The 17,549-nt window shown below is 41.4% G+C and overlaps 1 protein-coding gene across 1 annotated transcript; it reads left to right on the forward strand.

Annotated features, from left to right (window-relative positions):
• Nucleotides 1-4,393: 4,393 nt before the first annotated feature.
• Nucleotides 4,394-14,011, forward strand: abhd17ab (abhydrolase domain containing 17A, depalmitoylase b). The gene is made up of 5 exons (XM_052108531.1): nt 4,394-4,742; nt 5,385-5,764; nt 7,109-7,303; nt 8,060-8,239; nt 9,918-14,011. The coding sequence occupies exons 2-5, from the start codon at nt 5,391-5,393 to the stop codon at nt 10,141-10,143; spliced, it is 975 nt and encodes a 324-aa protein (XP_051964491.1). The 5' UTR covers nt 4,394-4,742; nt 5,385-5,390; the 3' UTR covers nt 10,144-14,011.
• Nucleotides 14,012-17,549: the final 3,538 nt, after the last annotated feature.

Below are 17,549 nucleotides of genomic sequence, written 5' to 3' on the forward strand. Positions count from 1 at the left end.
TTCATGCTGTCTGCGAGCAATCATGCATAAACACACTAAACGCGCTCACACATTTTGTTCAGCGCTCTGTGTGCGGCAATCAGAGCGAATTGGCCATTCACCCTCTAGCGTTACGCTTCAAAGCGTGGGAAGCTATTCCAGGGATATCCAAGTGGGTGTTAAGCACAATACAACAGGGCTATTTGCTACAGTTCGATCGCCGCCCTCCTCGCTTCAGAGCTGGCTCGAAACCACTGTGAACACGGAAGCAGCGTGCATGCTTAGTTCAGAAATAGCAAGCCTTCTGTGCAAAAGGGCCATAGAGAAAGTGCCACCCTCTCTGAGCGAGTCGGGGCTTTACAGCCGTTATTTTCTTGTTCCCAAGAAAGACGGTGGCCTCAGACCCATATTAGATCTCAGGGTTTTGAACAAGGTGCTTGCAAAAGACGTTCAAAATGCTTACAATCAGGAAACTCCTCGCGCATGTGCACCAGGGGACTGGTTTATTTCTCTCGATCTGAAAGATGCATACTTTCAGATTCAGATAAATCCCGTCACAGGCCATTCTTGAGATTCGCCGTCGACGGCCAGGTTTATCAATACACCGTCCTTCCGTTCGGCCTGTCCTTAGCACCCGTACTTTCACGAAGTGCATGGATGCGGCGCTCGCACCCCTGCGGAGTCAGGGTTTGCGAATTTTGAACTATTTGGACGACTGGCTGATTATGGCACAGTCACATATGGAGCTTCTGTCTCACAGAGCAGTTCTCCTCAGCCATCTGAACAGTTTGGGTCTTGCAGTCAATTGGACCAAGAGCTCACTACAGCCCAGTCAGACAATTTCCTTCCTTGGAATAGAACTAGACTCCGTGGCAATGACGGCGCTGTGTTCAGCGACTAGCCGCATCTTTTCAGATGAACAGCCTCACACCTCTGAAGAAATTCCAGAGAGTGCTAGGTTACATGGCCTCAGCCGCAGCAGTGCTTCGGCTGGGTTTACTGCACATGCGCCCGCTTCAGCATTGGCTAAACACCCGCGCGTCTCGCCGGGCTTGGGCCACAGGCCGCCCAAGGTGACTCAGACCTGTATTTCAGCTCTGCAGCCCTGGACAGTGGCCGAATGGTATCAGCGGGGAGTGACAATGGGAGCTGTATCTCGCCGAAAAGTCATCTCGACAGACACGTCCAACACGGGTTGGGGCGCGGTCTGCGAGGGCTCTCCGGTTTTCGGCCTATGGTCAGTTCAGGAAAAGCTCCTTCACATAAATTGTCTGGAAATGATAGCGGTCGAGTACGCGCTCGTGCGCCTTCTCCTGGTCATTCAGGGTCACCACGTCCTGGTCCGTTCGGACAACAGATCTGTGGTATCCTACCTAAACCGTCAGGGCGGTGTCAGATCCAGGAACCTATTCCATCTGACGAAACGCATACTGAGTTGGTCCCAGTGCCACCTGCGCTCGCTGAGGGCGACGCACGTGCCAGGCAACCTGAACGATGGCCCGGACAGACTGTCCAGAGACAATATTCCCCCAGGGGAATGGTCCCTGCACGCTCAAACAATCCAGACGTTATGGCACCTATTCGGCAGAGCAGAGATAGACCTCTTTGCGTCCAAAGAGAACTCTCACTGCCCAATATTTTTCTCGAGCGAGGGCAGCTGGCCCAGGACTGGCCCAGACGCCCGCTTTACGCCTTCCCTCCCGTCTCGCTATTGCCACAGGTAATGCAGAGGATCAGGGAAACGCGTCACTCGGTGCTCCTCATAGCCCCGCGTTGGGAGAATCAGACATGGTTCCCGGAGCTTACGCAGCTGTCACTTACAGCGCCGTGGCCCATCCCTGTGAGAGCAGATCTCCTCTCTCAAGCTCGCGGCACAATCTGGCATCCCCACCCAGAGCGCTAGGCGCTGCATGCGTGGGTGATCAACGACTACCCGTCGCTCTGCCAGAAGGAGTAATAAACACCATCATACACGCTAGAGCCCCTTCCACGAGAAGACTCTATGCGTCAAAATGGTCTGTGTTCTCAAAATGGTGCACCGACAGAGACCTGGACCCGCGGACATGTGGGGTGTCGTCGCTGCTCGTATTTCTACAAGAGCTGCTGGATAAGGGCAGATCCCCATCCACGCTCAAAGTGTATGTGGCGGCCGTTGCGGCGTTCGCTGAACCCCTGCATGGCCAGTCATGGGGTAAAAAACTAGAAGGATGAACCCCCCGCGCCCCCCATCGGTTCCTATCTGGGATCTTTCTATAGTTCTCGAAACTATGAAAGCCCCCCCTTTCGAACCACTTCAATCCGTGGATTTGAAATACCTTTCACTCAAAACCGTTTTTCTGACTGCCCTGTCATCAGTCAAACGTGTGGGAGACCTTCACGCGCTGTCTGTCAGCGCTGCGTATCTTGAGTTTGGACCAAGTGACTCCAAGGTCATTTTAAAGCCTAGACACGGCTATGTTCCCAAGGTGATCGGTACTCCTTTCAGAGCACAGGTCATTTCCCTATCGGCGCTGCCAGCATTCCGATAGCAACGCGACGCCAATCTCCTTTGCCCGGTCAGAGCACTGAGATTGTATACTGCGCGCTCCACCGCTTTCAGGCGCTCTGAGCAGCTTTTCGTTTCGTTCGAGGGCGCACCAAAGGTCTCGCCGCCTCGAAACAGACACTATCTAGATGGATAGTGGACGCTATTGCTGCTGCATATGCGTCAAAAGACCTGCCATGCCCGTTGGGCATTAGGGCTCACTCCACTAGAGGCATGGCATCCTCGTGGGCATGGTCCAGCGGGATTTCCATTCACGACATATGTATGGCAGCGGGATGGACTTCCCCCTCCACCTTTGTCAGATTTTACAATATGGAAGTGCCCGCTCTGCAGGCAAAACTACTAGCGGTTTAATACGCTACAGCACCCCTGGTGAGCTGCACTGATGGGACACATTCCACACAGACCGGCACCGCCGCTCTGTCGTTCCCTTCCCACTATGTGCTTATGTATTACACAATCAATGACCCGCATTCTTGCCGGCCAAATATTATTTCCCCACTCATAAGGGCTCCCCCGGGTCCCCCCTTAATTCCCTGGGGCTCTTACAGTGGATGCTTGGCGCGCACGGCGTTGACAAGGGGTTCCCGTAGCGTAAGCTAGCTTACGCAATACGAGAGAACCTCTCGTAAGAGAACGTATCGGTTACCTAACGTAACCTCGGTTCTCTCTAGATGAGGGAACGAGTATTGCGTAGCCGGCCGTGCTCGCGCCACGAGCGACTTTTCGCTTCAGTCAATGAAAACCAGGGTTCCAGCCTACGAACTACGCTTATATGCACTCAAGTCACGCCCATTTTGGCGGGCTTTGATGCAGTGAGCACGCCGACGCCTCTCACTGGATGCGAGTTCACCCAAGCTCGTCTATAGGCTGCAGCAGTTGCCGCAGAGCAACCTATGAGCTCGCTAGCTAGCCCGCTCAAGGTCTGCAGCTGCCGCACTGCGTTGACAATGGATACAAAAATTAAGGATAATTTTTTGGCTTCAATATCTCAGAAAAGATTAATCTTTCCCGTAGCGTAAGCTAGCTTACGCAATACTCGTTCCCTCTTCTAGAGAGAACCGAGGTTACGTTAGGTAACCGATACGTTTCCATTGCTCATTGAATCTATGGCCCTGGGTAAAACAGTACGTTCTTTTAGGTATGCATGCGAGCAGAGCTAGTCCCTAGCATTTTGGGGCCCCCGTCAGTATGTTAGTAATAGTACTAACAATGTCTTTGACAATGTGCAGTTAGTGTGAAAAAAAATTGTGAAATAGTAGGTCATCTGGGTATTTCTCATTTACTGATTTATGAATACAGAGGATTCGGACATCCTACTCAATCAGCATACTGTTTTTGGCATACTGCATTGTAGGGAGGTATGTAGGCTATATTCGGACACAGCGACTGAATTAAAAAATAAAAAAACCCATTGCTATCAGAATTCTAATTAAGAACTACAACTACCATGAGCATGTGAGCAAGGTGTTTTACAAAATGGACTACTGTTGTAGTCCTTATTTAGTCATGGGTAAGCAACATGTAATTTAAAAAGTCCCAACAGCTTCAAAATCCACGATTGAGGAATGTCTGTGTGTAATTTGTCTTCTATAACAAAACCTGAAAATCTCTCCAAGTAATTTTCACAACAGATCTTGTTTTACTCCTAAATTGAAAATACCTATTCTAAAAACCCATGGTGTATTAGCCTTCCGGGTTCACCTCGCCTATGTATAATTCTAGGATTCTAAGCGTAATAATTCTAAAAACATGATTCTATTTGATAGATTAATGAGTTGCCTACAAACAGGCGTCGCGTTTTCTGACTATTTCGCACCTCTGTCGCCTCCTAAAGGGTCATACACGCCGCTGCTGTGTAGAGTAGGAGGGCTAACCAGGCAAACATCTATGGTTGAAGTGGAAAAAAACACACAGCTCTATTAGCCTATAGCAGCAGATTAATACATGTCAGGACGGTAGCCGGGAATCGATTCATCATCGTGTACGGCTGACCTGAATTTTTACATTTATTTCCTGGAGGGCGCTACATTTTATCCTCGGATGGGAAATGACTCCAGCGTCGGCCAGGCGTTTATTTGTTATCTGAGAGGAGTCGTAACTGACGGGCTACCTGGCTAACTCCCCCTACCCCCTTTCAACGAGTTAGCTACTTAGCGATAGAGGTGTGAAAACATAGAAATCCGGCTTTGGCAGGCTGTGGTCAAGAGAACGACACGTATGTGTAACAATTATATACATTAATATACATGTTTGCATTTATTGGTGTTTGAACGAACGTTAAATAAGGTGTAACTATTCAGTTAGCGAGCGGTTTGTTAGAACTGATGTGACCACTGGTGGATTTTGTTGTGGATCCCCTTAAACTGGCTATATCAGCTGATCGTAATGATTTATTATATATATTTGCTGTCTATACAGTGTCAGAAAGCACATAGACTATCGTTTTTAAATTCAGAGGACGGCATTGCTGGGATAGTTTTACTGAGCGTCTATGAGTGTTTATCTTAAGTCTACCTTGGTATAATATTTATTAACCATTTGTTTACTGTTGGTGCTTACTGCCTTTTCAGTTATTTATAGAGAACTATTAATAGTTTTGCGTTATAAATATTTCTGAAAGAAAAACACTTGAGTGGGTTATGGTTTTCAAAGGAACCTGAATATACTGTACTTTTTATTGTGGACTTTTAATTTAAGTTCGATGACCTATATCATGCATAACAGTTCTGGAATCCATAACTTGTGGTGTCCTTATGGAAATGCTTTGGTGTTTAATCGAGATCATTGAATGAACTTGAATCATACCCTGTGTTGTATTGAATATGCATTAACCATGATCTCCTGTCTCCTCATGCAGTTGACAATGAATGGCCTTTCTGTGAGTGAGCTGTGCTGCCTGTTCTGTTGCCCCCCTTGCCCCAGCCGCATTGCTGCCAAGCTTGCCTTTCTGCCCCCTGAGCCCACCTATTCCCTCCTGCCCGATCTTGAGGCTGTGCCAGTTCCGGCCGGATCCTCAGGGACATTGAGCCTACGCTCCCGGGGAGGAGGTGGTGGTGGTGGGAGTTCGGTAGGGGGAGGGAATGCCACAGGTGAGGGCCGCTGGAAGCTCCATCTCACAGAGCGAGCAGAATTCCAGTATTCCCAGCGGGAACTGGATGCCACGGAAGTGTTCTTGACTCGCTCTAGTCGGGGTAACAGAGTGGGCTGCATGTATATCCGCTGTGCCCCCTCTGCTAGGTAAGACGGATGCAAAATATTGTGTACCATCATTTTATTAAATGGGTCATGACATGCATTTTTTGTTATTTTATTATGTTCTTTGAGGTTTACTTATAATATTTGTAAAAAAAAAAATAATATCCACAAAAAACAGTCATGTATTTGTAAAACATGAACATTTCCCACTCTCATTCTGACCCTCTGTCAGTTCGCTTTGTTTTTGGTTCTGCTTCTCCTTTAAGACTTGACAGTAAATGCCCAATGTTATGATTGGCTCTCTGCTCTTAACTGATCTGCTCTCTCCTTGCCATCTCACTGCTCACCGCAACTGGGCAGGCTACGGAAGTAATAAGGTTAAGTAGGCATTGATGTGTTGTTGTGGAGGCGGTCACATGCAAATGTCTACCACAGTGTGACATCACAATGTGGAGGAAGTAGAGAACGAGTCATTTTGGCAGCTTGGTTTAATCAAGCTTGCTTTTTTGCAGTGAAGAGGAAGTTTAGAGTTCTGAAACTTGTAGTATGTTTTTATAGTACAATGACCTCTTATTTGTCAAAAGATCAAGAAAAATGGTATTCCTCATGTCATGTCTCCTTTAAGAATCTAAAGACACATGACCATTGCAGACCCCTCCCCTTAATTCGGATGGGTCTTATTTGTAGTTTTCCTCATCGTAATATATGTAGAACTCTACATTTCACATCTCCTTTGATTGCCCCCCTTTTCCTCCCAACAGTCATTTACATTGCTTCTTTTTCCATCTTTCCTTTGTCCCATTTCCTCCTTCCCCCTCTGTTTGTTTGCTGTCTTTACTCAGAAGCCAATACTTCCTGAACACATTCTTTCTTTATCACGTGTCACTTTATTTTGACGGGTTGGTACTTGTTCCTTTGTGGCTTTATTTCCTGTAAATGGGTTATTTTAATTGGATGTGGAAAGGACATTTTTTATTTGCTGTATTTGATAGATGACACATTGTAGATGTCTTATCACAATTGACATGCTTATCTCGCAACAGAAAGTACTTGTGGCATTAAATGTTGTTTCATTTTGAAAGGCTTTGATTTAGACCATTTTTACCACCTGATGATTTGAATACTCACAAAAAAAATCTTTCCACACACTCACACACACCCATGTTAGTTATGAAACTATTCCCTGAGGCGTATCCGGCTCATGCTTGCTGCATATGCGCCTACATGCCTAATGATTCAGCAAGTAAAATTATAGGTTTGCGGATGCCATAATAACTGAGATGCTGCATCAGACCCTAAAATACTGCTTTCAGCATGGTGAAACTATTAAAGTGAGTTACTTTGTACTACAAATCCAATTAACCCTTTCTCTTGGTTTCTCCTCAGGTTCACTGTCCTGTTCTCCCATGGTAACGCAGTGGATCTAGGTCAAATGAGTAGCTTCTATATTGGCCTGGGCACTCGCATCAACTGTAACATATTCTCTTATGATTACTCTGGCTATGGGGTTAGCACAGGGAAACCATCAGAAAAGAATTTATATGCTGACATAGATGCAGCGTGGCAGGCTCTACGCTCAAGGTGAGACATGAAATCAGTATGCTGTCCTGTAGTCCTGAAATGTGTATAAATGAATATGTTTTCTGTTCATGTTTATTAGATGGTAAGATTCCATTGTGGTAGAGTAGAAATATATTTATATATACACCGATCAGCCACAACATTAAAACCACCTGCCTAATATTGTGTAGGTCCCCCTCTTATTGCCAACCAGCCCTTCTGGCACCAACAATCATCCATGGGATTATCTAATAAGCCAATCATGTGGCAGCAGTACAGTGCATAAAATTATGCAGATATGGGTGAGGAGCTTAATGTTCACATCAACCATCAGAATGTGGAAAAAAAATGTGATCTCAGTGGTTTGTACCACGGCATGATTGTTGGTGCCAGATGGGCTGGTTTGAGTATTTTCTGTAACTGCTGATCTCCTGGGATTTTCCACACACAACAGTCTTTAGAATTTGAATGGTGATAAATATATGGGTATAAATTAGTGGTAAGGGAACTCCATTACAGCTATATATTCATACACACTTTTTGCTGGAAATTATTATTTGTATATCATTTGCAGCCTATAGCAGAATACCAAATTTTAGGTTTGCAAGGCATGTTTAACAAGACATTATTAAGCTGATATAGTTATAGTGCAGCACAAACTTTATCACACTGTCCTGCCTTTGATTGGGTCTGTAGATGCTGTAAATTGCAGTGATACAGGAGTTATTTGTTTTGCATCTGACAGTAATAAACTTTTCATTCCTTCCTTTAAATCAGATATGGCATTAGCCCAGAAAATATAATCCTGTATGGACAGAGCATTGGCACAGTGCCCACTGTGGACCTGGCATCACGATATGAGTGTGCTGCTGTGATTCTTCACTCTCCTCTCACCTCTGGCATGAGGGTGGCCTTCCCAGACACTAAGAAAACGTATTGTTTTGATGCGTTTCCCAAGTGAGTATAGAAAAGGCTAATTTTGGTCCCTATTATTTGTGTCTCAGTGTCACACTTATTTGTATCTCCAATTTCACTGGAGGTTTGACAGGGCTCATCATTTGGATTTGTTTATGAGCCAATTATTTGCCTTGTCACAGCCAGCACAGATTGATTATTGAGTTATTCACCGGTTTTGCTCTTGGACAGAGTGAACAGTGTGTTGAGAAGTTGATTGCTGGCAGAGATTATAATGAGATTTATGTGTCTAAAAATAATCATGCATTGAAAAATCTTAGAATTAGATTTTTGGCTCTTGATTAAATGGAAACAGATTTTATTTGGTTAAGTTTCAATACATTCATTTTAATTGTTGCATGTTGGTTGTGCCAGTGGCCTTGTAGAGCTCAGAGAATTGTTGAATGGTCTTGGTGGGCGGTGTCACTTAGTGCCTGTGTTGGAGAACACATGGTCACCAAACAGCTGCAGTCAAAACCACCACTGTTCTCTACCAACCAGAGCACTGTTTAGTTTGCTGTCAGCTGTTAAGTTTGCTGGCACCCCCACACACACAAGTGTTGTTTCAGGATACTTTGAAACTATAACTATAAACTATGCTAAGTCAAAGTAGTTAAACCACAGTCGTGCAGCATGCTACGTTTTGAAAAAAGCAGTTGTTGATTCACATCAGTTTTATTAGTATGCTACTTATAGTTATTATCTTGTAATGAACTGTGTTGAAGCTGTTTAAGGGGACATTTTTTCATTATAAAACCATCACTTAATATAATAAATGCTGCCCTGAAATATAAGTTTATTTGTCACAAAAACTGAGCATTTAAATTAGGACGATAGCATCAAACTTGAACACATAAATTTGCACTAAATAGAAGTAACAGAACTTAAAACATGATATATTTTTTGACTGAATCATTGTAAAATGGTTGCATGCAATTAAATATTTATTTAGCTAAAAAAGAGTTATAAATGGTATACATGGACTTTTGGGAATACTATTTGAGAGATAAGAATAATGAACAGGCCCAGACTGAATCTGCATGTGAAACTGTGGATTTCCACAGAATTGTGACATCTGTCATTCATAAAAGTTGTACACATTCCCCACCCCTTGCATGTTTGTTTATTAAATATTTTGGCTAAATTCATTATGCTTTTAAAATACTGTCAGCTCCATTTAACACATTTTAGTGTGTATAAATACCTTCCACATAATTCCACAGAATTTTCATAAGAATTTGTGCTGAAAATGCAAAGAAATTCACAAGTACCAATTCACTAAACTCGAGAAAAAGACATTCTAAAAGAACATGTTTGATAATTACCTCAGCTCGGACATTTGTAAGGCTGTGTACACAACATAATGCGAAATAAAATGACAATGTAGCATTTAGTCATGCTAGTCAGATAATCGCTACTAGAAATTGCTAACTACTAGAAAAATGTATATTCTACTACTATGAAAACTAATGAGCTACTGTCACATTACTTAATGTAGTTATTTAAAGTAGCTTAGTAGTAAATTATATGGGGTTTCATTGATCATATATGTCAAGAGTGAAATTAGCTATTCAGAACATTCTTGAAGTGGTTTTCAATTATTTAATTTTCCTTCTGTTCATTGGAGAAGATTTCTCTGACTTCTAACCCATCATGTCCCCTTGTGTGTCCCCCACTTCAGCATTGAGAAAGTGTCTAAAATCACATCTCCAGTGTTGATAATCCACGGGACGGAGGACGAGGTGATAGATTTCTCCCATGGCCTGGCCCTGTATGAGCGCTGCCCCAAAGCCGTGGAGCCACTGTGGGTGGAGGGAGCCGGACACAATGACATCGAACTGTACAGCCAGTACCTGGAACGCCTGCGTCGCTTCATCGGTCAGGAACTAGCTGCACAACATGCCTGAGCACTCCTGCATCTCTGTTTCTCTCTCTTTACAACTCGTCATCCCACCATCTCCCAGTCTGAGTGAGAGTGAGATGGATGCATCTGTAACTTACTGAAGGTTGCCATTTTGTATGGACGACTATTATCGGAGCAGCTCGTTATGAATGCTCCTCTACTCTGATTTTTTTCCTCATGTGGTGTCCCCACCCTCCCGTTACTTGTACGTGTGAGCATGCATATGCATGCATATGCATATGTGTGTGCATAGGAAGGGCAATTTCTCTGGGGCAAGTATGGATGGATTCCTCTCTGCCCCTTAAACAGTGCAAGGAAATAAGCCAGACCCAGCCCTGTACCTCCAACCTGACTTTCTTTCTCTGTATCTGAGTATTCGTCTGTCGGTCGTTCGGTGGTTTCCTTCTCCAGTCTGCTCCCATGATGCCTCAGCAGAAAGATCTTCACTTCCCATTTGTTAATGGACAACCTAAAATAGCTCAATCTCAGTGTTGGCAAAGTTCCTAGCCTTGGTACAAAGCTTCGACCCTGCAGTGGATTGGAATAAACAGGATGTTTGGCAGTGCATTTCAGGATTGCGTTTTGATTCATCCTACACTAGTGCAAAGATGCCCATCTCACTATTATCTCACTACGTTACCATTTGGCTTCCACTCTTCTGCCCAGGTTTATGAGTCAATTTTTTCTCAGACTTGCACTGATGTTGCCCCCTGATTAGGTTCCCTTTATGTAAAAGATGACACCTGATGATCTATACTGCTCCAGGCAGGGAAAACTCAAATTGCTTTTGTCCCTAGCAGATCAGTCCATATTATCTTTCCCTCTCCATCTCTCTTCCCTATCTTTTTACATGTAAGGGTGTCCATAGCACCCTGAGGTGAAAGAAACTGCGAAGGCAACTCACTCATCATGTTTCAATGAAAACACTGTGGTCGAGATCCATCACATGATATGGAGTACACCTGCTGCTCTCTTAGTAAAGCATATATACGTCCAGAACCATGCGTCATGTTTTTGAACTGTTTGGCCAGTAGCAAGATTGAGGTTTCGTTATCTCATTGGGACTTTCCTAAAGCCAGATTTCCACATTTATACATGGCTGCCAGGATCACCATCAGGCAGTTGAACCTTTTAAACTGGGCTTGTGTTTATAAATGGATTAAACAAAGAATGCATACAACACGGGTAGTAGTCAGAGCTTAAAATATAAATCACTTTTGAAGTCTGTGGCAATGACATACAAATCCCAACCAGTTTTTCCAGTTTTTACATCAGGTATATGTCCCTGGCAGGGAAATGTTACATCTACAGATTGCATTCAAATTCAAGGCCCACTGTAATCACGCATATTTAATTTGTGGTCTGGTGTTTTTTCTTTTTTTTATCACCGAGTTAAATGTGTTGAATTTGGAATGCGATAGGTCAGGGTTTTCCAAAAGCATTGCTGCTTAAGTTGATTGTAGAGACCATTGGCACCCGTGGTTTCTACGATCTACTTAGGCTTACGATGCTATTGGGAAATGCAGCCCTGAACGTTTAAATTCATAGTTTATAAATTTAAAGGGTGTAGTTCATCCAAAATATAAATTTCTGTCATAATTTACTCACTAAATGCAATGAAAGTGAATGATGATGGAGGCTGTCAGTCCCTAACATTTTGCCTAACATTTCATTTTGTATGTTCAGTTAAAGAGTTCTCTTTATGATGTCTGATGTCGTGGATGCAACCATGACTCTTACAGGTATCAGGTTTCATGGTGTATAGAAAGACAAGATACCTATAGGTTGTAATATTCTTTGAATTCCTAAAAACACTTGTGCTGAGATCACTCAGTGGCGTGTCTGTCTCTCAGACTTAAGCTCTTCAACTGTGAATTATTAAGAGTACTGGCTGCTACAGATCACGGTTGAATGGTCTCAAATGAAATTAAAGGGCCAAACACTTCAACCTTCTGTTTTCTGATGCAGCAAAGACTACCAAGCATTTTGTTATTGAGATATTACATAATGATACCTAATACACTTCCCCATGCTGGCATGATTCATTCTTGCTGTTTTTAAAAGGATTGTTCACCTAAAAAATTATAATAATTGTTTACTCTAATGGAAACAATATATTCTTGGAAACACAAAAGAAGATAGTAGGCCAATCACTTTCATTATAAGAGAAAAAAGATGCAATTTAAAGTGAATTGTTACTGGGGCTAACATTTTGTGTTCGTTATATGGGTTTAGAATAATGCAAGGGTGATTAAATAATGACAAAAGTTTCATTTTTGGGTGAACCAGCCCATTTACACATTGGGCTGTGGTTTTATAACTATTCTGGATTCCTCAAAGTAACTCACAATAAATATAATTAGATTAACTTTAATACCTTGTTAGAATAGACAAATATTTAGATTTTATGTCATCATAGTTGCAAGCAGGGTCAGAACTTATATATTTGCTCCCTGGATTTCATTTTCAAGGGCATTTTATACCTTTTTATAGGGCCTCCCCCCCCCAACCAATTAAGAAAATATACAAGATGTCAACCTTTTGTCACATGATTAAATGCATTGACTTATGTTGTCAGTATGAATAACTAGATTGAGAATTAATTACCTCTTGTCTATAAAATTCAATTAAGTATTTTGATGTTCAAAAATTGGCCCCTTTCACTTCCATTGAAGGTGCCTCACTGTAACCTCAATTTTTTTTAAAGAAAAGGAGGAACTGTGGCAATTCATTTTTGTGGTAATCAACGTTATTCCACAAATGCTGTCGATTGAGCTTAAATTATATTGAACCTGGAACCTTCTTTTAATGTCTGACCTTGGTTGCAATTAGTTGTTTTACACTTGTTTTTAGAAGAAATCATGCAATGTCCAAAAATCCTGTTCCATAATTCTCTTTTCAGCTTTAAACCATTCGTTCTGATCACCCAAAGAACCATGTTTGACTCCCCCAATTTGCATGTGTTCGCCACATTCCCACTACTACAAAAAGCACAGTGATCACTCTGTATTTAAACTCTTCAGAAAAATACACAACTGGTTTGAACGTAAAAACCAAAGCCTGATTCCAACAACTCTGATTCCATGTTTCATCATGTATTTAGGTATGCATTCTGTGGTTGAACACAACAGGGCTTATTCATTCTCCATTCTAACCAAAGATGACAGGTGTTGGAGTTGTTATGGCTGCTCACTGCCATTTGTCACCACTCAGATATGGCTTGAGGAGGGGGGGGTGGACTTGGGCTGTTCAGACAAAGCCATGTCTCACAGTACAGGCTGCTGTTATAGCTGCCAAGAGGAAGTTTTGTGTAGATTTAGTGTTTACCTCCAATAAGACACAAGTGTTTAGAGGGCTGAAGCAATACAGACTTGGAAACAGAGGACTGGATATGAGGATAACATGTGCATACAGTTGGGGAGGAAGTTGGACTGGGATGGGGTTGGAGTTACCCAGAGACTCCACCCCAACACATTAGCTATGTTTGAAATAGCTTACAACCATACCATTCTTTATATTTTTGCAATGGGAAGAGTCAAATGGAAGTATGGTAATCTGAAAAAGCTATTGATTCAGCTCTTTTTATTAAGATATTTTTTCTTGTTAAAGAAAATTAGTTATAGAAATGTGTTTTTAAAGCCATCCGATGTATGTATTGTATAGCATTTTTTGAGAATCTTAATCTGGATGTTTGAGAATCTTACAGGGTCGGGAGCAAGAGTCAATGGGGTTTTACAGTTCTATCATTTTATGCATTATTCTAATGTTGTTGTTTTTTGTTTAAAAGATGTCTTTTTCCTTTTCCAGAATTAATTGAAAATATGAGATCATAGAAAATAAAATTACAAATTGATAATGATTGTAAATCTTGTTTCTTGTTGCTGTGCTCAGAATTAATAATAATATTATATACTTGGGATATAAACATCCTCATGAAATACTATAAAACCTGACCTGCATATTAAATTGTGATCATTAAATTGTGTAGCCCAGATTTTAAGTCCCATTGTTGAGGTATTTATGATTCAAGGCACAGAGAGAAACATTTTGATGTTCAAGCGTAACAGATAATGTTGTCTGTTGCCGTTGGCCGTGTTTTAGTTTACTCGAGCAGCTAGCTGCATTTCTCTGTTCATCTAGGATGTATTCATCTCTTCCAATTCATCAGCTAATGCCAAACTCGTCTCAAGAATCTGGATATGCCCATAAAAACAAACCAGTATATCAATGTGTGTGTGGGCATACAGAGAGAATAGTGTCGCAGAGGATTTTGGCTGCAACAGATGGGTTTTGTTATTATCCGTAACAAAAAAGCCCTCCAATTATCTGCCTTGTTTTAATTACTACCCTGTGAGCTCTGGCATGACCCAACCTATTGCCACCTGCTAGTCAAGAGGAATTAATATGGCTAGATGGGATTTATGGTTTACTGTTAAACATAAATGCTTACACATTTTTATGCCTGCCTCTATAGCCAGTAAACATGTATGTGAAAATGTACACAAAATCTGTCTACAGTCTAATCACACATGAATGAATTTTACGGTGGCCTTTTATTTGCATTGAAATGCATCACCTACGTTTTACTATTGACACCTGTTTTAGGTTCATGGATCACATTTCAGAGTGGGCAAAATAATTAATTACTTTCTCTCAAGGACACTTTTTCACGGTTTTGAAATTGCTTCCATTTAAACTAATATTTCACCTTTGATAAAATTCCAGGTCTTAATATTTTTTGGTCCTATTTGTAATTGCTGGTTGTGCATTCAAAGTTGGTTCTTTAATAATGATTGAAACATTCCATGTTTTATGTTCAATTTTGTGTATATATTTAATCAAATTCCAAACCTACATGACTGGATGAACAAAAAGACATGTATCAGTAGTTGCTTCAGGAGATGTGATTAATGTTTCTACCACAACTATGTCATCCACTGTCAGCTGAGTTGTGTTACAGTTTGCCTGAGGCTTGCCAGGGGGACATTGATATTGCAGGTTTCAAATTCTACCACTAGAGTGCACTCACTATATATTTTAAATGGATTAAAATGGCATAATTAAAATGGATGGTCAGACCTGTATCAGTGAAAATCATTGATCAGTTGGATCATTGCATCTTAGCTCTGACACTGAAATGTTCATAAGTGAGATGAAAGTCCAAATACAATTTGATGAATCTATGTGCAATGATCAGACTTAGTCTATAGATGGAGCTCTTAGATTTGTTCTCAGCCAGAAATGAAGTCTAGCAGATCCAGCAATCAATGCCATTGTGGATGGAAAGTGCCCTGCTTGTTTGGAACATCTTTTAGAGTAGATATCAGTGAAACCCTAAAGGCTTTATTGTAGGGTTGCAGTTGGACATTGTTGGGGAAAATAAGAGATGCTGCTTTCTTTTTCTTTTTTTCTTTTTTTTTTTAGCAAACCATCCAAGTGAGTAACATCCAACACATTTCTGTACTGAGAAATTACACTTATAAGGCAGGGCTTTGATATGAGATTGATGTGTGCATTCTCTGCCCTTTTACTGAAATTGGCATCACTGGTGAAAATCCTCCGTTCTTCACCACAGTCACAAAATACGTGTTGCCACTCCATTAGTGAGTGTTTCATATCCTCACTGTTATCGGATGTCTACATCTCTTCGTCCTGCTGTGCCATTAAAGAATTCTGTGCTGCAGTCTCTCATTTCACTGTGAAGCATAAGAAAACATCAGAAATATCTGTTTAGTCCAAAGTAAAGTTTATGGGTTTGTGGAATGTTCTACCACATGTTTGTTGTCACACTGCCAAACAAACAAACATTGCATTCTTAGGAAAAGAGGTAGATTTGTTCATGGAAACCAGCTAAAGTGGATCATTGCATGTTGCATTTATCACAAATATGTGTTTAGTCTTCACTTAAACTTGTTTATGAGTATGTCTAATGTTCTCCCACATGTTTATTATGATACTGACAAACATAACCCAGTGTTCTAGTAGAAATATACAGCTCTGGAAAAAATTAAGAGATCACTGCAAAATTATCAGTTTCTCCTGATTTACTATATATAGGCGTGGTTCGTCTTTGTGAAGAATGCAGCCGTGTACAAGGTTATACTGGAAGAAACCTTGCTTCCTTCTGCTCTGACTGTGTTCGACAACTTTGAGGACTAGTTTTTCCTGAAGGACAATGCTCCATGCCACACAGTCAGGTCAGACAATGTGTGGATGGAATACCACCAGATCTAGACCCTGACATGGCCAGCCAAATCTCCAGACCTGAACACCATTGAAAAACTCTGTAATGTGATAAAGAGGAAGATGAATGGCCACAAACAATCAAGCTAAGCTGAGCAGAGGCATAAAGTCACCCAACAGCAATGTGAAAGACTGGTAGAGAGCATGCCAAGATGCATGAAAGCTGTGATTGGAATTCAGGGTTATTCCACCAAATATTGATTTATGAACATAAGTTAAAACATTAGTATTGTGTTGTTAAAAATGAATGTGAACTTGTTTTCTTTGCATTATTCAAGGTCTGAAAACACTGCATCTTTTTTGTTGTTTTGACCAGTTGTTATTTTCTGCAAATAAATGCTCTAAATTACTATAGTTTTATTTGGGAGAAATGTTGGCAGTACTTTACAGAATAAAACAAAAATTTTCATTTTACTCAAACGCATACCTATAAATTGTAAATCCAGAGAAAAGTCTAATTTTGCAGTGGTCTCTTCATTTCTCTCTTAAAGGTGGGGTATGTGATTTTCTTTTTTGACCATTTTTTCAAAATAACTTGAAATCCTATTCCTAACCCACTTACTGGCTGTAAATTAGAAGCACTGAAATGAAAATTAAGCAATTTAATCATCTGTGGAACGAGCAGGACTCGAAAAACTCCAGCCGATCATTTTCAAGACCATCTAGAATCATTGGACAGAAAATGTGTCAATCAAACGGTCGTACCATGCCCCCTCCCCCACCACCCTGGCGCGCGTGTCCCGTTCGTCATCAGCTGCTTTCAGATGGAGCGGCATTTACTACACAGAGCTGTAGTTCATCACTGACAAGCTGGGCAATTTACCCTTCATTATCACGGCCCAGCTTGTTAGTGAACTACGGATCTGTGTAGTATACGCCGCTCCATCTGAAAGCAGCTGATGGCGATTTACTAATCAATGAATGCACTTTATGTTATGTGCTTTACTGACGAGATGCGCATAACAATCTCATCTGATAACGTTATATCGGTCAGCCCTATATTTAGCCATAAACTTCGGTGACAACCAGGACGTCCAATATATTTTTATATATTTTTATATATTTTTATATATTTTATATTTATACAATATATATTTACATTTCAAAAACATCAATTTTCTAACAATACTAATGATTTATGTGACTGTTGAGTGTTAATAATATCTG

This window comes from Xyrauchen texanus, chromosome 37, assembly GCF_025860055.1.
Source record: "Xyrauchen texanus isolate HMW12.3.18 chromosome 37, RBS_HiC_50CHRs, whole genome shotgun sequence".
In the NCBI taxonomy this organism is placed as follows: Eukaryota; Metazoa; Chordata; class Actinopteri; order Cypriniformes; family Catostomidae; genus Xyrauchen; species Xyrauchen texanus.